At 39.3% G+C, this 21,246-nt stretch overlaps 1 protein-coding gene across 1 annotated transcript in view; it reads left to right on the forward strand.

The window, feature by feature from the left end:
- The window catches only part of PDZRN4 (PDZ domain containing ring finger 4), a 236,017-nt gene extending 217,212 nt beyond the window's left edge, over positions 1-18,805 (forward strand). Inside the window, exons 6-10 of the mRNA XM_066319038.1 lie at positions 1,364-1,462; positions 3,657-3,719; positions 7,200-7,301; positions 10,538-10,654; positions 16,650-18,805. Coding sequence (XP_066175135.1) covers positions 1,364-1,462; positions 3,657-3,719; positions 7,200-7,301; positions 10,538-10,654; positions 16,650-18,176 — 1,908 coding nt within the window. The 3' untranslated portion in view covers positions 18,177-18,805. The remainder of the gene's footprint in view (positions 1-1,363; positions 1,463-3,656; positions 3,720-7,199; positions 7,302-10,537; positions 10,655-16,649) is intronic.
- Positions 18,806-21,246: the final 2,441 nt, after the last annotated feature.

Genomic DNA, 21,246 nt, shown 5'->3' on the forward strand with positions numbered 1-21,246 from the left:
GAAAAACTAAGGAATACTACAGGTTTCATGAGTTTTTTCTACATTTTCTTTGATTTCATGAAAACATTGAATGTCCAAAGTCCATGGAGAAGCTTATAGGGTTTGTGCAGGTAGTGAACCTGTGTAGTTTTGAATATTTATGAGAGAGCAGGGGATCAAGCCATAGCAGTGCACTTTGTGAACGATGTTCAGCTGAAATGACAATGTCACAAGGCTCGTTGGCTAACACATGTGTGTTGGGGTATTTTGATACCTGGGTCCACAACTTGCTGGACTCAGTAATGAGCCCTCACTGCTGTGTACCCTGTGCTTGTTTGTGGATTAGTCTGCATGACATCTCTGGGAATGGGAGGAACAAGCTCTATGTCACAGACTACTCTGTATCTAAGAACTGAAGCAGATTGGTGTCTCTTCTTTTATTGCATAGCCACAGAAGCAGAAGCTGTCAGGGTCCGAATGTGACCTGAAGACTCTCTTTACATACAAATACCAACTAAAGTTGCAACTGAATACCAACTAAAGTGCCAACCACTTGCAACCAAGCTAATACTCTGTGTTATTTGGTTCATCCTGCTTTATTACAATTATTTGTTTCACAATGTTCAAACCAAGTGCAGCTTTGCATTTTTGTGAAGGATTCCCCTATGAAACCCTAAAGATGTTTAACTCAGATGGGTGTATGTAGTAGTTAGCACTCTACCATCTGCCCAAAAACTCGCACTTTTCATGAGATGCCACTGCTGGGACATCTGGCACTAAAAATATGTTTTCTGCATCATCTCACAATTGAGGATGATGCCACGGCTGTTTAGCTCCACAGGAGATTCCTTGAAGCATCTTTCTGTTATCTAACAGCTTCTGCAATGAAGCACAACTACACTGGCCAGGGAACGAATTATGCCATTAATGGAAGCCCGTATTTCTGCTTTATGGCTTGGATTGCTGTCAGAAGGGAGTGGCACTTGTGTGATGGATTGATTGATGGTAGCCAGTCTGTCCTATATGCTATAAATCAGCTGGTGTGATGTGACTAGAAGGACTATGTAATCTACTTTAAGTCAGCTTCTATTACCCAAAAGTCAAAAACCTGAAAAATTGATGCCCAGCTGTATTTCTCAAAGTTTGTCATGTCTTACCAAACAGTTTTTGTGTATCTTGAAGCTACATTATATTGGGATTTCCTTTTTAATTCATGGAATAATTTCCCCCTTAAAGATCCACCCATAGCATTCTGTCTCAAGATTGAGCAGAACAAGTAGGTCATACAGCATGATTATCTCAGCAGCTTGGTGCTCCCTTGTGCTGTGCAGTTTTTTCCACCCTTGGCAAGAGCCACCACAAAACCCTGTGTATTTTTTTGTAGGAGGTGGAGCTGTGCCGCATTGGCAGCCAGGAGAAGCTGGGGCTGACTGTCTGTTACAGAACTGATGATGAGGAGGACACGGGAATCTATGTCAGTGAGGTAAGGACATGAGATTGAGGAGGAGCATGGGAGATGTTCATGGAGGGTGACACATGCCAGGGAATGAACATGCAAGTGCTCTTAGACAGGAGTGCAGAAGTGTTGGCCATCAACCAGCTCATGTCACTCTCAATTCTTTTAGATTATCAGTTCAGATCATGTTGCCCAAGCAGAGTAATTATTACTTGTGGGCTTCTTTAGTATAAGTGCTTTTAACTACAACACTGTAGTTAGTAAAGCATAAAGCGGTCTGAGAATGGTTTGAATTTTGAAAGAAATGTGCCCTTATGATGGAGATCAGGCAGAGCTTTTGAGGAGAAAAGTGCCTTCTCCACAACCTTGCTTGCATTCTCCCTGTACCACAGCCTCAGTAATCCTAACAGTGGTTAATCATTATTGTATTATTTTTGTGTTTATTACAGTTGTGGTACACACAGACATACCACAGATGGGTGGAGAGAGTAGCTTGAGAGGTTAATATATTGGAAAACCAAAATATAGAATTCTAAATACTGAGGTGGGATGAATCCTCAGGTTTTCACTGGCTCCACTCAGAAAACGTGGCACTCAACACAGATTGTTAGCATTTCACAAGGTCAGTCCACAACACTTCCAAGAATACCATCTCCCTTTGAGTGAGAGAGAATGACTGGAGCATTCGCCCATCAAAGAGATTTTTTTTCCCTGGGTAAAACAGAACTCTTCTGAGTCCAAAGTCATTGCTGATTGTTCTGCATGAGCTGTGATCCAAATTGGTCACTTTTTTGACATATTGAACCAAATTTCAACATTAGAGAAAGGTTCTTCACTTTCACTAAAAGGGGGGGGTTGTTCCTGGAATCAGGCTGTCCAGGGGTATGGTCACAGCTCCAAGACTGTCAGAATTAATGGAGCAACTAGATAAAGCTTTTAGTCATATGGTTTTGGTTCAGGTAATCCTGTGAGGAGCAGGTTGTTGGACTTAATGGATCCTTATGGGTCCATGCCAACTTGAGAGATTCTGATTCTAAATTCTTAATAAAGCTCATGGATGGAGAGGATCAGAAGAGACAGAATTCTCCTATGTATCTGAATGGGACAAAGGCAAGATTGCACATAAAGAGGCTGGTAGCAATGTTAAATAAGCTAAAAAGCACAGCCTTGGAACAAGAACAAGGAATTAATATAAATTACCTAAGAATATATCTTCCACCAGTTGTATAAGCTGTGCTGTTAAAGTCTGTTTGACCTTGTGAGGAAAAAGAAAGTTCAGGAATCTCTTAATACAGTCCAGGATTTTACCTGAAATGTTCTGTTTATACTACATGATAAAATTTTCTCAGACCTTTGAAAGTGAATGTGTTGATATCATCTTTTGTACTTGATTAGAGACTTCCAATTCATTGGTGTTTTTTCTATGACAGTGCACAAGAAGAAGATAATATCTAACAGATGTAGAGGACGTAGCCTGTGAACTAAATGCTCAACTCATATTTTGGGTTTGAAAAAGAACTTATGTCATGATGAGGAAAAATAAATTATTTAAGATGACCATCAAGTGAAGGGTGATAGATTGAATTGTCCTGCAACAAACAGTAGGTCATTGCTCAGGGATGAGCTGTAGTGTCTTTGATAAACTATCACTGGAGCCCTAAATATCTGTTTGGGTTAAACTAACTTAAAATTAACTGGTTCAGACTAGGAATGATTTACAGGACCCATGAGTGATCTATATGATATGGATCCTTTGGGATTTTTTTGCTGTTTCCTTGCAAACAGATTGATTACTAATATAGTAATTTAATAGTAAATGTTTCCATGGAAGAAAAAGAATTGTGCCCAAGACAGGCCCATTTGTATCAAGGTATCAACTGCTGCAGAAACCTCTCAGTCCATAGTAAACTTCCAGAGAAAAGGATGTCTGCCTTTATTTTTTAATGCTCTAACAGTTAAAGGCTAATGCCTAACAGTGGCATAGGAAAGTATTAATTTGAAAATCATATGCTCCCAACGCTTTCAGTCTTGAGGCATTTATCTGAAACAAGTTCATATGATCACTTAAAGAACTGTGTTGTTTCTGTGACTCTAAGGGAAACTTCCGATTGCCTCTGTACTATGTAATAATGGTACTTTTTCAACTATTCCAATTGTGCAGCTGTTATAGTTTCCCATAAAAATCTTTTCATGTTCAGTTACTGGTTATTGTCCTCTGCAGGTTGATCCAAACAGCATTGCTGCCAGAGATGGACGGATCCGTGAAGGAGACCGCATTTTGCAAGTATGTGACAATAGACTCTTCCTTAAACTCTTTCTTCAGACAAACATGCAGTGCCATCTTCTCTGTGGACTGTTAATGAGGGAAGATAGTTCTCTTTGTTGCTGTGATCGATGAGAAAATCCATGTCTGTCTGTTTTTTAACACAATAGCTGGGAGGTAGAGTGCGTGTACTGAAAAATGAGACTGACAAACTCGTTCTGGCTCATGCACTTACGTCCCATGTCTTTTTTTTTTTTTCCATATTTATTAGAAAATCTCATTTCCACTATGTTCATCTCAGTGTCAAATTCTAAACAGGATCCTGCAGACATAAATAGAAGTGTCAGAGATGTGCTGATCATTCATCAATTGCATAAATTTGGGTAAAATGCATTTATGCTAAGCATAGGTAATAAGAGTTTTCACACAAAAATGAGTTTTTTAGAGAAGGATGATCTTGAACATACTTAAGGAGGGGATTCATTAGGTTTTTGTTGATATTTTCTTTCCTCCCCCAATAATACCTTGCTTTTCTGAATTCTTTTCTAATCCACCACCTTATTAAAGGGATGTTATAGAAGGGAGGCTTTTTTCCCCTCCCTTTCTTTCTGTTGATCGACTTGCTTAAAGAGCTAGCCCAAAGATAGGATTGTGTGTTACAGCACAGGTGGGTGGCTGGCTGCTGCACAGGGCAGTGTACCTATACACAGGGGGAAACAGTGAGAATTGTAGTGTGTTTCCATTTTCAGTGGAAAATAGCAATGGGTTGTGCATTTTTCACCCTAGTGCAAAATCATGAAACAGATACCAAGAATCCCTTAACTGGGAATTTTTTGCTGTGTTGAAGCATTGCAATTCTGGTTCCAAGTTGATTTGCCTTGTATTTTTGCCTTTTTTCACTGAAGCCCCAGAAGGAACTCCTGGTGATGACAGGTTGGTTTTCTGTAACATGATTTGTAATTGCCCATCTTTAAGCAGATGAGCTTTCAGGTTTTCACAAGATCAGTCTGCTCCTTCCTCCCAATCTTTTCATTTCTGCAGGAAATATCTTTGCTGAAACCTGTACCACTTATCCTGGTATAGCTTAAATCAGCTTTGGGAATCTAGGTACACAACAGTGTCTATTAGCTGGCTTATCAAAGCAGTCCATTTTCTAGAGAGGAAATAATAAATTATATTTTAATGTCAGGGCTCACTTGGGGGCTGCTGTTTTTTCTCTGTATAATGTTCTCCACCAGAAAGCACAAATACCACAATGTGAGGGTAGAGACGTCCTTGGCAGGATCTGGGGTGAAAGGATCATTACATGGGAGGTATATGGAAGAGGAAAACTTAGGGCACTGCCTTACATGTCTCTATGTGAAATACCTACTGACGAAATAACAGTATTTTTAACTTACAAAAATCAGAAAAACACCCCTTTTTTATTCAACTAAGTAGAAACAACTTTCCATTCCTACTGTACGTCTGTCAAAATAAGGAAAGAGAGAGTAGGTCCATTTTCCACTCCTTTCCTTGTTTTGTGAAATTTCTGGGTGGACAGCCAACAGCCGTTCAGGCAAATGTTCTCCTAATGAAATTCAATTCATTTCAATTTTGAGTAAAGACTCCAGGGCTGAGAGAAAACATAGATAATTCTGCCATCCTCTTGTGGACTGGAGCATTACTTTAATGTCAGTGCTGATATATAGCTATGAATTTGATCATTAAAGTTAATACCCGGAGAGTTATGTGGGGTTTACTTTCATATCTGAAAACACATTGACCCTCTATCTCCTTTTATTGATGAGATAGCTCAGAGAAATAGAAGGTGATGGTGCCATTATGGGGGGATTACACTGAGGCTAGGTGAGATACAGATCCTTGAGCACGGAGGAGTTTTCTGTGGGTGGCAGGTGGCATTGCTTAAGGCTACGGGGGAGAATGCCCAGTTTTGTGTATTCCTGACAAAATGACAGCAGGCTTCCTCTCGTTTTTGAGAGTTTAACTGCCCCCTTCTCATTCTCAGAAACCAGAAACCTTCAAAGTCTAAGCATCTGAAAACTGCCTAGGTACTTTATACAAAATGTTACAAAGTCAAGCAAAAGTTTTAGGAGGGCAGTCCTAGTGGCAGCTGCCTAAACTTCTGCTGTTTTTAGCTGTGAACCCCCAGGCTAAGCACAGTCCACAGGGCAGGATGAAGTCCTGCTCTGTCCCCATGATAGTGCAGCTGGGATGGGGTGGCCACCGTCAGGTAGTGTGGGGACAGCCCGGCCACCTCCTTTGGGCTCCATGGTGAGCAGTTACTCAGCTGGTAGGAGTTACTTGAGCAGCCACCATGTCTGGGGAAGTTTTGTACAGGCTGGAAGTCTGCTCCTGAGCCTCTCTGTGGCTGAATCCCTGCTTTTCAGGTTAGGGCAGCTCTGTATTACCTGATACCACAGACCACAGTTATGCCATCACGTAAGCTTTGAAGGGTCTCAGGCGCTTCACCCACTGCCAGTTAGGTGATCAGGGATTTTCTTGAATCTGGATTAAAGCTGCATTTTTGAATCAGGGCTTTCAGGCCAAACATATGTACAAAATTCAACTTTCTCTTTGATTTTCAACTACAAGTTCCTACTACTTTGAAATGGAACCATTAGAAGATTTAAAAAAAAATAAAAAAAAAAATCTGATGTTTCTACCACCCAGTTTTGTTTTCATTCTTTTTGAAATAGACTGAATTTTGGAGGCTTTGTTACCACAATGAGAATAATCCATGTCTTTGCTGTGAATTGGACAAAACTGAATTCATATGGGAAATAAGATTTCTATTTGATTCCCTCATAAATGGTTTTCGGACAATGAAAATTGTGTTTGTTACCATGTAGTCATAGATTTTGTTGTTTTAATGGGGTTACAGAATAGGAGAAAGGTAGCAAGAAAAGACAAGTTTCATTGAAGAACTGCTTTTATTTTTGATTATCCCCTTGTAAGGGGGATACATATGTTTTGTGTGGTATCGGCTACTAAGCTGTCTGCACAAATATGAAATGATTAAACGGAGCAGCAACAAGCAGTGGCCTGAAAGTATTGCCTGGTGAGAGATAATACTGTAGCTCTCTAATTGGCTCTCTACCAGCATTCAGTGTGACTGATTTCAGCTGTAGCATTACCAGTCTTCTTCCACCAGCACTATTATCTCAGAGTGACACTTCCATTACTCTGAACGGAGAAAGATGAACGTCACCTGTCAGGGGCTGGTTAATTGTGTTGCTAGATGTATGTTACCAGGGCTCAGGTTGGACATTTATGAACATAACTGCTTCCTCTGATGTCCACCATCCTTCAACGATCAATACAGCTCTTACAGTAAGCGCATAATTGAGTGAAGGCACTTACCACTGAGGGGCTGAAGATGAGCCCGTTGTGCAATTTTCATTGTCCATACATTCAGCACAAATGAGCTGATATCTGCCCTTTATTGTGTGTTGCTTTGTGGAAATAGAATCTAATGTGCCACTTTCATTTGTTTCCTAGATAAATGGCCAAGATGTCCAGAACAGGGAAGAGGCAGTGGCATTGCTCTCCAGTGAAGAATGCAGGAAAATTGTGTTGCTGGTTGCAAGGCCAGAGATGCAGGTTAGACTAAACAGATGCACTGAGCCAGAACTTGGGTAATACCATGCATTCACTGTCACTGTAAATAATGAACTGCCAAGAATAGAAATGCCAAAGTTACTTGACAAAAGGAGCAAACACTTAATTGCAGAGCTTTGCCCTTCTTTATCCAACAAAGAAAATAATATTACTAGGACATGTTTTCCCCAAGCTAAATAAGTTCTTTTCCAGCAGAGTGAGCAGGTATATAAATAAAGCTGGCAGCACCAATATGATATTAGTAAAATATGAAGTTGAACTTGAAAACTTTGCATTGCTCGTTAGACGATTCTGGTTTGTTCAGGGGATAAATTTTCCATACTTAACATTTATTGACTTTATCTTTTATATGAAGTTTGTAATTTATATGAACTTACACAAAGCAGTAGCTTTTTATTGGTGAGGGGTTGTTTTATGCTATGTGGTTATAAACAGGCATGTAAATGATTCATGTATGTATCAATTATGGGCCTTTCACTACAGTACCATTCAGCAAATGGAAGTCTAATTGTTTTTACAGCACCGTGGTCACAAAAACATGTCCACATCTTGGGAGGTACATTTTCAAAAGCTTTTAGAAGCATTTTTATGTTTTAAAAATAAAATTATGCCAATAATTTTTCCATTCCAAGAATTTTAATATCATTGCTAGGGACAGATGTTACATTGATTATCAGATAAATAAGAGGTAGAATGGTAGAAAACTGCTGGGTTTGCACCCCTTTAAATTCTATTTGTAGGCCTTTGCAAAGCAAAAGGACATTATATCGTCGCTGTTCTCTCTATCAGCCAACCATTCAGAGTCGGTTAAGTTGCCATTTGTCTCTCATGCTATTGTTCTGATATTTTCAGTCTCACTACCTCCATATTCTGTATAAATTAAATTAAGTGTAATTCAGTGCCACTTGGAATCTCTACTTGAATACTGTAGTTCTGAAAGAGTCACAATTTCAACATTCATATCCTTTATGTTTTTCAGGAAGCTATATAATTCTTATAAAACCAGTGACAAAGTATAACAAAAATATGCCTCACTTTATACTGCAAAATTGTAATCTTCAATTGCTGAAATTTTGAAACAGATTTTTCAATATTATTCCAACTGTTTTTCATTATGATTCTGATTTTCATTAGGGAACAGAAACTCACTCACTTATAAAATACATGCCCAGAGAAAGTTAATTCTGTGTATTTGTTTAGACTGGTCAACATGAGATAAGGAGTCAGTATTATAAAATTAGTATGAGATAAAGAATTACTTATCTGTACCAGTGTAGCTTCCCACATGAATACTCCTTACAAATAGTGAGTGTGGTTTTGGTTTGGGTCTTTGGTGCTGGATTAAGCAGGCTTTCAGTTCTAGATAGAAAATGGTAATGGCAATGTTGCAGCCTTGAAGGGTGACTGCTGAGCACATTCCCTCAGTAACAGGAATAAACCCCCTCTGACTATGTATTTGTGCAGTGAATAATGAAGTTTTGAAACAGAGCACCAGAGGAGCACACCACACACATGCAATTCTCACATGTGAACGTGTAGACAGTGTATGTATGCTAAGGCACATAATAGTTTTCTTTTAAAAGCCATAACATAAAATGAGCATTCTCATTAGTTATACACTGGGTCTGCCACAATCAAATCAGCAGATTTGCCCAAGTGAGATTCATTTTCCATCCTCCAAATTTGTTAATCTGTACAATTCCCTCACATGAGATGAATTAAACTGTGTCTTTTACAATAGAGAAAGGCTGTGCTTATGCTTTCCTTGGGGAAAAAAGGTAAACTAGACAAGTAAAAAAAAACTACCAGATGTTTCATAGAATGGTTTGAAAGTCCCATTAAGGACAAGCATAAAAAAATATGTCCTCAAGGAAAAAAGTCACCTTCTAATGCCAAACCATAGATGGCTGGCTTTACCAGGGGAGATGAAAGGCTTATTATGTTCTTTATAAGAGGAAAGAATTTGTTGACATGGGCAAAACCACATCAAAGTTTGTTAATGAAACAGTGATGTTCTGCAGTATTCCATTAGAAGTATTGCACAGCATCAGTCACTCCTTGTGTAGCTTTGAACTGCTACTGCTGCTACTGGTTTGGTGTAACATTTCTGGCTGACATCTGTGACCAGACAGGTCCTGGCTATGAGGCAGTAGTAATGCTGCTCTAGGTGTTGGTCTGTGCTATATCACTCTTGCTGTCTTGGGGCACAAGTACTTGTTAGTCTTGTAATTGTCTTATGCTGAGGCTTTTCCTTTCAGCAAGTTTTTGTCACCCTCTTCCTATGGTTCCTTCATCAATGATGAAACGTTTCCTTTTGTAATCCTGTCATTATAGCCAAGAGTGCAACTGACCAGTGTTTTTCTTTCTGATGCAGTGTGCCATCTGGCAAGGGATTGCACGTACAAAGGATGGGTGCCATATGCACACGTACATAATGAACAAAATGGGAAGAACAGTGTTTTAGGCCAGGGTGCCTGTTTTATCAGTTTCAAAAGATGTGAAGGGTGTGAAATGGGTTTAAGAAGAGATATGTACTTGACAGAAAACATAGCATCCCCTCCTGTCCTTTTGCAACACTGTGTTCACCAAATGTCAATGTACTATTTTACACGTGGGAAGAAAAAACCAAGCAAATAGATAAGCCTTGCTTCCAGACACATCGGGAGAACAAAAAATTGCCTCCCTTCAAGTCGCCTCATCTTTCTATAACCCTGTGCTATTTATTTGTTTACCTGGAAGATCAATGGGAAGATAGTGACAGAAACGCAGCATAAGGTTTCCATTGAGGTGATGGCAGTAAGGCTGGAATGGAGGTGGTTAGACAGAAGAGCCCAGTTGCTTCCTGGCCCTATTAGTAACATTGCCATTCTTGCAGTGCAGGGTCTCTCAGTAGTAATGAACACGACAGCTTCAGGATTATGCACTGTGCCTTTCATAATCTTTTGAAAGGAAATAATGTCTACGCTGTGCAGTCTCCTTCATTATGAGAGAAAATCAGTCGTACTGTTTTACAAAAGGATAAAAGACATGAATCCCATCTTTTTATCCTTTTTCTTTTCTTTTTTTTTTTTTTTTTTTTGAGACGTGAACTACTGTATGGCTTTTTGAAGAGAATCATTAGAATAAAAAGAAGTAGTCAAGCATTGCCATTTGGGTTTACTATATTTTAGCATGTGTCCTTGCTAACATAAAATAACATACTGATGTATTCTTTGCAGCTGGAGGAAGGGTGGCTGGATGATGAAAGGAATGAATTCTTAGAGGAGTTAAACTTGGAAATGTTGGAAGAGCAGCATAATGAAGCAATGCAGTACACAGCCAATGAGGTGGAGCAGGTAGGACCACTACTAAATGTATAATTTGAAATTTTCCTAGGTATACTTTCTATTAATAGAGAATGAAACAATGTGCTGTTAAATGGAGTCAAAGGCTTTGATAGAGTTCTCTCTCCAAATGCTGTGATCTCTGGCACAATATATGTAAGGAAAATGAGAACAATACATGCTCAGGCCCAGTATATCAAGTAAACAAACAATTTACAGGGTGTGATAAGTGCATATTTCTCCTTTTCTCTGAACTCATAGAATAATATTGCTTTCCTTGATTAATTCTGAAGTGTTTGGGACTTATGATGTTATACTTCATGTCAGTTTTTATTAAACTGGTGCTAATAACACCAAGGTCATGGGTTCAATCACCATATGGGGGATTGAACTTTAGAGTCGGACTTGATGGTCCTTTTGGGATGCTTTTCAACTCAGAATATTCTATGAATATCAGTGTAGCACCTAGAGCTCTAAGCTGAGCTAGGTGCCCTTCTTGTTGTATGCATGCAATGTATGAGCCAGCCTTGCACCAGGGAGCTTGCAAAACAAGATGGAAGAGGTGTTTAAAATAACAACAGGTGTTTTGTTAATGCAAGTGTATTTCTCTTACATCGACAGCACACAGCTCAGCACTTGTTTTCTTAATGGAGACAAATAAGCTATTATTAGCATAGTCTCAGTTGCTACTATCCTGACTTTTATCCTGACATATGTTCTGTAGGCTGTGTGACTGTGGCAAACATACCATACAGTTTCATCAAGGGGTGTTCTCAGTTGTTCGTTGCTGTGAGAGGTGTAAGTACCCACTCCTGGATCAGATGATCTGCCAGTATGCACACCTGTGTGGAGCTAAAAAAATGAAATTCAACTTCTGCTGGCTTCTGGATTTATGCAGCTGGGGAGAGATTGTTTTTCCACCCACAGAACTTTGTGACTTACAACTTTTTCCCCATTCTGAATTGCTCAGAAAGATATCCTGAGGCACTTTTCTTTGAAGTGAAGAGAGGAAGAAAGACTCTGAGAGTCTTCTCTTTCCTGGAAACCAGAGAGATTCCTTGACTTCAAATGCCTCAATGCTTGGTCCATATCAAGGGGCCTGAATGTGCATTTAGTGTGTTTCCTCCTGACCTCCCCTCCAGTCTTGACACTGGGTCATTAAGTAGATGATAGTTCATAGTAAAGCTCTTACCTGTATATCAATGAAATATTCACTGGGACAGAGACACTGACAGAATAATTAAGTCAATTATCTGAAATATGATAGATCAGATTAAAAATATTTGATCTTATAAGCACTTAACTATTTACACAAATGGAATAACTCCAGGGTTGGGGGGAAGGGGGCCTTGCAACAGGATTTTTACCAGCCTTTTAGTTGTGACTCTCCTTTCCAGGCAGTGAGCCAAGCCTCAGTTTCCCAGGTTAAATGTGCTTACTGCTGCACTGCTAGCTACTTTCAGCAAATACATGGCATCTTGTTTATTGTTTTAGCCAAAATTCATCTTGGATACTAAATATTTCCTAATACTTTCTCCTTCTCTTTGCAAAACACTTTCATTTGCATGGTGACATTTTCACGCAAGCTCCCAGTTCTGGTAGTCTGGTAGAAATTCTTGGACAAGTCTATCTATAAACTCCTTCTAGGCACTCACATTACATGTTGGGACCTCTGAAATCACTTCACAATTGAGACCTTCCACTGCAAAGTTCTTGTCAAGCTTTGGCTTTTTCACTGAACTTGGGTTGTAGATAGTGTTAATTAGTAAACAGTGCTATTCTGTGATGTGCTTTCACAGCTTTAACAGAACCCATTGAAATTGTTTATTCCCCATTGGAATCATCTTTTGCCAAGCTTTTTTTTCTTTTTTTTTTCTTTTTTTTCCCTTTTTTTTACCATATTGAGATTTTATATTACTGTAAGAGAACACTATACTGGAAAAAATTGTGGTCACTTGTGATCTGTCAGTATCTGACATTGCATTGCTTGAAGTAATTCTAGGACAGCCAGACATTTCCTTGCCCTTCTGATGAATAATCGAATCAACCAAATGCAGCTTGGTGTGTAATGGGGCATCAGTAATTTGTGACAGCTACTGTCTCTCTAGACTCCATGTAGTGACTCGTCAGGTCAGAAAACCGGTTCTTTATTCCTTGTAAGGCTGGGAAATCTAGCAGCTTCCTGAGGGGAATCCCCATCCATTGGAGCTATGAAACCACTCTCATTGCAGCTGCCTGTGGCATATCTGAGTATCTTCAAGCTCCCTGGTTGGCCATGGAGACCAGCCTTGATTTTTGTGAACTAAAACTTAGTCCTGTGGCTTCATCATCATCTGTCATGAATCTCAAGAGCTGCAGGAATGAATACATTTTATATCAGAATATCCTTCCAAATGCAAGTCTGTTTTACAGAATGCCTATTTAACATTTAATGTGAGCTGTCACAAAAAAATTTGGTACAGTTTTTAATAGAGGAGTCGAGTAGATAGTCATGTCTTTTCTGTATGGTTTTGACCTACTCTGTAGAATTCAATCAAGAATTGTATCTTCTCTGTATGGAATAGTCCAATAAGCCTCAAGGAAAGCTGTAATTCTCCATTTTTTATAACTCATTGTATTCTTTTCCCTTTACAACATCATGGTTCATTGTGCAGCAGAGATAATTTTCAGAAGAATACCATACATTTGCCGTGCAGAAATTCTTATTGGTATCGTGGAATATATCAGAACCTATTAAGAAGAAAAAAGATTGAATAAAAAAAATTATTCTAGTTCATTCAAAGCTGAAATACAGACAAAATATCTGGGGAAAAATCCTTTTTTTGAGAGAAGCCTGTTTTATAAGACTAGCATTGTTTGCAGAAGAGCATTTTCCCTTTTAGTGAACCACTGAAATCAATTCCAAATTTCCTTTATGGTTTGAGTACGTCATGGTTAGCCTGCCACTGGAGATTGCTCTTCCCAGTCACCAGTCTCCCTCTCACTGTCAGAGACTGACCAGAGAGCCCAGCTGTGTTTGTTAGAGCTTTCAACTGAATCATACTGCATTCAGACTTTAGTAGCAGTCTGGGTTTTGAGTCCCAATATACATCATAAATTGTGAAATAATAGAACAGTGGCTGAATTCCTGCAAGATTAGCCATTTTATAGGCAGGAATTCTTGCTGGAGCTGAAATGCAGAATCTTTTGAGGTTCATTTATTGCTTGATTGTACGCACCAGTGGGTTTACCTTCTCATTATCTGAGTTCTCTCTGCAAAGATGAGGCCTAAGGAGCCCTTTGGTATTTCAAACAGAAATAATTGTAGAAGAGATTGACAGTGTATGTTTGAAAACAAGCACTTTGTTTGAAATAGATAATAGATAACACCAGAAAAAGCAACACACTGAAAATTGTGGATTCTCTCTTGTTTTTCAGAAGAGATGTAATGTGGAATTAGGCTTGTTATCTTTCAAAATAAGATTAAAATTATCTCATGCTGTAAAAGACTGCTCAGTCTGCACATGTTTAGGAGCTCTGTCAAGCATGAAATGTCCAGGACAAAAATCCCAGGGGCTACCTAACTTAAGTCACAATGGATTTTTTAATAAAACATATTTCATATTTCAAATAAAACATATCTCTGTACTGTACATGCAGTACAATAAATATCCATATTACTTTCCATTTTCTTAATTGACTTAGCTGCAAGTATCCACATACTTGGGAAAAATTTAGTGTAATGTGGATGTCTGCTTTAGTTTGAGAGGAATCTGATTGTATAGGCACTTGTTTGGTCCTGAGGGAACCCAAAATCACCATCTGACATTCAGATGCCTGTACTATAGACACATTTCATCAGATGAATCCCACTCATCTGGTTTCTACTTGACTCAAAAGATGGGCTTTGCTTTGTTTACATCTTTTGTGTGTGCGTGTTAATTCCAGACAGTGTCATGTAACTTAAGTAGATGGCAGTGTATTATATTCAGTCAGTATAAATGAAGTCGAAGTTGAAGAGGCAAAGCCTAAATTATTGATAAAAGCGGTGTGGAAAACAAGAGCTACCAGTTCTGAAAGTGTTGATTGCCTGGGCCTCAAGGGTAAAGTCTCTTTCCAATACCTGTACAAATAGCCTCATTAAGTGTTTTGGTTTTTTTCCAAAAATGCTCAAATATATGCTTTGGGTGGTGTAGTACCATGCAGAAGACATCAGAGGAAGTATCATGAAGCTCTGCTCCTGTAAACTGTAAAACTGTGCTAACTCATAAACCACCCTCTTTGGAGTTTTAGTCATTTGGATGCAAATTGTGCCGTATCACTCACTCTCGGAGTCAAATAGCAGATCCTGACTCTCCTTGTTTGGTCATGTGAATGGAGCCCTGCATTTGAAATAGGCACTCATATTCCTGACTGTTCTGCAGCACTGCCCTCCTATTGTCTAGTGGAGCTGTTCTCCCTTCTGTTGGTAGTTAAATGTTTTCCAGAGCAGTGAGAAATATGGATTACACATTGCAGGGGCTGGGGTGAAGTGTAAGCTCCCCAGGCTGGAGTCACTTCTCTGCTGAAAGGTTTGGGGGCAGAGGAGATCAAAAGCAGCAGCTCCAAAGCAGGGGAGAGAAGGGAACAGAATAGCACATGTAGCAGCACTCACCTAGAGGAGGTGAACTAGAAGGATACTAAATTAAACTTAAGACAACTTTTCAGAAATTTTTAACTGGTTTGTCACAGACACTGAATTCTCCTGGTGGTGTTTTTCTTTCAGTATTTGCTTTATTCCACTCTTACACTGAACTGGGGGTGGAGGTTATTTTTGTTTTTCTGACACTAGGCCATTATTTTTTCCTAACAATTGAAGAAATGAAACCAGATGATGGGTAGGTGATCATGAGGTGCACATGAAGAGAGGAGAAGAAATGACACAGGAGACACATTTTCATCCTGTTTTTCTGTTTGTCAAAGTAGATAAGAAGGGAATTATGACAGTGGCCTCTTTAAGTGTGTTTTCTTTCACTGGGTGTACTGTACCTCTTTTCTCTCCTGATTATTACAGTCATTATACATAATTATGCAATTATACCTCCTAAAAAAGACATGGTGTTTGGATAGTACTGTGTGTAGTTAGGTACTTGGTCATATAAATTACACTCTGCATGATTCTTTGCTTATCTGGTTTGAAAAATAAAGTGTCTGTCTTTTCAGAGAGGTATTATCTCACATTCTATGGAATATAAATATGTTGAGAATATAAATAGGTGAGGTACAATGAGTAGAGTGCTAATCAGCAGTCAAAAAGCTTGACATTATACCCATGGCAAAGCATTCAGTGTTGCCCTGCACTTAATATTGAAAGACTTTTCTTTATTTTCAAGGAGCATAAATTGTAACAATGGAAATTAATGTGTTTTTAAAAAAAGTTTCCAGGGGTGGAATGGACTGCGGTTCTTCTGAGAAAAATCCTGGAATCCAAAATGAACAGTTTTTCAGAAAAAAGCTACTGAACACAAGAAGTGTAGAAGGCTATGGGAGGTGTAATAGAGCAAACAAAAGTTCACTGTTTAAAAAAAGAAACAGTAGTCTTTGTAAGGTTGTACTAGTCATTGCTTCATCAGCTGCTTGCTCTGTTTGTTTGAGGTGATACCAGTACTGAGGCTTTCTCTTAAGTGTAAGAAGATTTCATCTCCACCAGTTTCTGGCCATAATCCAGAGTCAAAAACAGCTCACCATCTGGTGATCATTATCTTTAAGCATTGCAAAGAGATGGCTCAGCTAGAGAGGGAAATATTTCTTTCCGGACTTTAGAAGTTATGTCACTAGTACTGTAATTCACTTTCTTTGCTCAGTATGGAAACCACAGCATGACTCTCAGAAATGTTTAAAAGCTATGAGCAGTAGGACTGTTGTTTAGTGATCTGTTTTAATTCAGCTTAAATCAGATCCCAGCTGTTTAAGCAAAAAAGAGCTGGAAAATATTCTCCTATAATAGGATCTGCATTTAATAATCCTTTTGGTTTGCTCATTTTTTTAGCCAAAGAAACACGAAGAGGAAGATGGCACTACAGACACTGCAACCTCATCATCTAACAATCATGAGAAGGACAGTGGGGTGGGGCCTACAGATGAAAGTCTCCGAAATGATGAGAGCTCAGAGCAAGAAAATGCAACAGAGGAGCAGAATAGAGCTACCCTGCAGAGCAAACGGGATCTGGGCCACAGCCAGGACACATTAGGCAGTGTTGAGCTCCAGTGCAATGAAAGCTTTGTGTCTGGGGAATACATTGAATCTGATTTCATAGGACACCCAGAGGAGGAATGTGAAAGGTTTCGGCAGCTGCTGGAACTGAAATGCAAGATTCGAAACCATGGGGAGTATGATCTTTATTACTCAAGCAGCATGATAGAATGCAACAGAAGAGAGCAAGATGGAGTGGAGCATGAGCTGCAGCTACTTAATGAGGAACTGAGGAATATTGAACTTGAGTGCCAGAATATTATGCAAGCTCACCGGCTCCAAAAGGTGAGAGATCAGTATGGAGACATTTGGGCTTTACATGATGAAAGTTTCAGGAATTATAGTACCAGCACAGATGTACAAAGAGGCAAACTGGATGACATCATGGAGCATCCTGAGAAGTCTGACAAGGACAGCTCCAGTGCTTACAACACTGCTGAAAGCTGCAGGAGCACTCCACTGACTGTGGAGCGATCCCCTGATAACTCTCTCCAGAGGATGATCAGCATAACCAACAGGAAAAACCTAAGGACCACAATTGTTGCTAATCAGTCATCCTCAGGACAAAGCAACAGGGAGACAACCTCAGCCAAAACCAAACCCACTGAGCAAAACAGTGCTGCTGAGAACACAGTGCTGGCATCAGAAAGCAGCAAAATCACAGACCAGGAAAGGCAAGGCAGTGAGCACATTCCTTATTTGTCTCCATATCACAGTTCTTCTTACAGGTATGGGAACATACCTGCTCATGCAAAGCATTATCAAAGCTATATGCAACTGATCCAGCAGAAGTCTGCTGTGGAGTATGCCCAAAGCCAGCTCAGCCTGGTGAGCATGTGCAAAGACTCACAGAAGTGTGCAGAGCCGAAGATGGAATGGAAAGTGAAAATAAGGAGTGATGGGACGAGGTACATCACAAAGAGACCAGTTCGAGACAGGATCCTGAAGGAACGTGCCTTAAAGATTAAAGAGGAGCGCAGTGGGATGACAACAGATGATGATACAATGAGCGAGATGAAGATGGGTCGCTACTGGAGCAAAGAAGAGAGGAAGCAGCATTTGGTGCGTGCTAAGGAGCAGAGGAGACGGCGGGAGTTCATGATGAGGAGCAGGCTGGAGTGTCTTAAGGAAAGTCCACAGAGTGGCAGCGAGGGCAAAAAAGAAATCAACATTATTGAACTGAGTCACAAAAAGATGATGAAAAAGAGAAACAAGAAAATCTTGGACAACTGGATGACAATACAAGAACTGATGACACATGGTGCTAAATCCCCAGACGGCACAAGAGTGCACAATGCCTTTTTATCAGTTACTACTGTATGAACACAACTTCTAACAGAGAGTATACTACCAGTTTAGGTAGAGTACAATTGCCTCGTTCAATGTGGCATTTTTATATATTTTGTGACTGTTTATAGTTTGATCTTTTTGTAAGCAAAATGACCTGGTATTTTTCATTTGTTTTTCATATAACAGTACCTTCTTTATCTGGCAGTCTTTCTTTATCCTGCAATATATTCATATTATTCATTTGTAGAAAAAAAATAGAAAAGTAAAGCAAAAAATTTCTTAACCTAACACATATCCTGTAACTTAAGATCTGGATTTATTTCTCTAATTTTGCTTTTTCTACTTTAGTAACAATACAATGCCAAACCAAAATGCTTTATACTATGTCCTTGGCTTGACAAGTTTTAAAGTTTTACATCTTAGATTGAATCTGTTCGTAAAACATATGCCACATCCCATCACATAGTTAAGAATGACATTTTTCCAACTGCATATTTTACAGTACATTTAATCTGTAAATTGTAATTGTATTTGTCCAAGTAAAGTGTAGGTGGGCAATTCTCCTGTGTTATGTAGTGGCATTGGTCTTGTAGCTGGGCAGTATGTGATAATTGTGAAGATGAAAGAGAAATAAATTATTGCTTATCTTTAAGAAAAAAAAAGGCAAGCATTGTTTTATTTAGATTGAGAATTTGCCTTTAAGTGTAAGCCATTTCACTGTGCATGATATTTACAGCATATAGAGATTTCAAGAACAAAGGAAATAATTTCATAGAACATTTCTTATGAATTAGCTGTTAATTTTGCAGAACACATAGAATGAGTGGGTCTTTTCTGTTTTTTCCTTACCTGCTGCTATTAGTTAATTAAATGATTCATTGATGTATTACTGTGTTGTAAGATGTTAGGTAACTGCCATGAGTCCTCTCCCTGGCTGAGCTTGCTATTTGTTCTACACATACAAAGCATGAACACAGCATATGCCTAACTTTGAGCCAAATCTCATGCAAGAAAAATTAGCAGTGACATTTTCATAGAATGAGAGTTAAGGAAAAACAGAGAATGAAAAACAACTAATTGAGTTAAGGGTGTAAAATTATTGTTGAGAAGCATCCAAGTAATTTAAAAGAGCCTCAGTGGGAGCAGGTTGGAGCTCAGGAGCAATGGCAGCTTGCTGTCTGGGTGCTTGATGGACTCCCTGGCTCTCCATGCAGCAGAGGCACCTCTGCTGCCACTGGGGCATCTTCTGAGCTACTGCTGCTGCTGGCAGCCCAGTGAGTTAGAGCAAGCTGAAATGACTGGTCTTGGGCAGTCAGTGGGGTTGAAGGCCTGGCCTAATACCTTCATTTTCATTGTCCCAGTGGTTGACTCATGGCAATTCCTAACTGATTGTAGTGCTTTCTACAGCAGGATTAGGTGCTGAAGTCACTTGGCATCAGGCTTTAAAAGATACTATTAAAGTTGTAGAAGGACACATTATGGTATTTCCAAACTACCGAATTCTGGGATTCGTTCACTTGTTTTTTAACCACTTTTGGCATTAGTTGACATTGACAGTGCTCTTTGCATCTCCAGGCATGTAAATACCACAAGAACATTGCTCTCCAAGTGCTTAGGAAAATTATGCCACTGATAGTTCACAGTTTGATAATCAGAAAATTCTCTCCTCAGGACTCAAGAGAGACATCATGCTGAATCCTCACTGAACATACATCTGTTCAGGCTCAATGAAAAACACCTCCACTGTTTTATGTTAAATTAGAAAAAGTGTGCAATCCCTGACCAGAAAGGATCATGAGGTCTCATACAGTATTGCTTCAAGGGGCTGATAAAATATTGTCTCTCCAGCTGAGCCTAGGAATTGTCTTTGACCTACCTAAGTCATCTAGGAAGGTACACATTCTTCTGGAGACAACACAGCCCAGAGGTTTGGCTGTTTCCCTCTTTGCATTCCAGTAATCACACTTATATACAGGTCTCCTTCCTAATCTGAGTTGAGCTGCTATCAGCTCAATACAATGGCTACTTTTGTGTCTTTCCTTGAGATACAGTATTTACTGATTTTTTCCCATTATTAAATCATGACTCAGGGCTCCCATCAAGCTAGTGTGACACTCAAACTCGGAGGACAACAAGAATCTTCAGAAAATGTAATGTCATTATTTCATCAGTGAGAAATAAAAGTAGGAATATCCATGTCCAATTAGAGAAAAGTCCTAACTGGAGAGGGTTCGGGTGGGGAGACTAAGTGGAGGGAGGAGCTAAGCAGTAGATGGTAATTAGAAAAAAAAAAAAAAAAAAAAAAAAAAAAGAGTAGACAATATTTATAATGTACTAATAGTCTGTAAATGGAAATAATTCCTAATCTGGGGAGATCTGTCCAAGTCTAGTAAGACAAAAGAGAAAACCGAGAGCTGATACAGAGACAGTTTATAGCACATATGATGTGATTTCTAGCTCAGCAAATGCCTGCCAGAGCCCAGCTACCTTCTTCTTCACCAGCTGAAATATCATGTCCCTACCTAATCCTTAATCTGGGCAGTTTCAAGCAGCCCACAGTTTTCTCTCCTTTTTTCTAAACTGCAGTTATAAAGTGTCATTTTCCTTTTTCTCTGGGCAGTTTCAGGGAGAAATATTAGTTTTTGCCTGATGAAATGCCTTAATCATTCTTGCTAGCATGGAAATAACCACACAGCCCCAGAGCAGGGCTGCAAGGCCACCCAGGTTGGTGGTGTACAGGGGCTGAATGGCAGGTGAGTGTTTTACTGTTCACTGCTCTCAGTTGGTTTCTCTGCAGGGCAGGACTCAGCATTGCACTCTCTCATTCCAGCAGTTTTGTATCAGTGAAATCCAGTGCTGACATCCCACATGAGGTTTATTCCTGCGTATTTTTTTTTCAAAATGTCGTAACTTTTACTGAGGAAAATAACATTTTAGCACTAAGGCAAATTAAAAGGGAAGGAGCTTTTAATTAAAATGCTTTTAATATTGTTATAAATCTTTAAAGACTTGGCTATTGATAACTTTTTTCATATGAGGGAACATATAACTGCTTTCCAACTGGAACAAGACCAGATCTTGTTTAGCAGGATTGCTCTGAGAT

Source organism: Sylvia atricapilla, chromosome 5, assembly GCF_009819655.1.
Source record: "Sylvia atricapilla isolate bSylAtr1 chromosome 5, bSylAtr1.pri, whole genome shotgun sequence".
NCBI lineage: Eukaryota > Metazoa > Chordata > Aves > Passeriformes > Sylviidae > Sylvia > Sylvia atricapilla.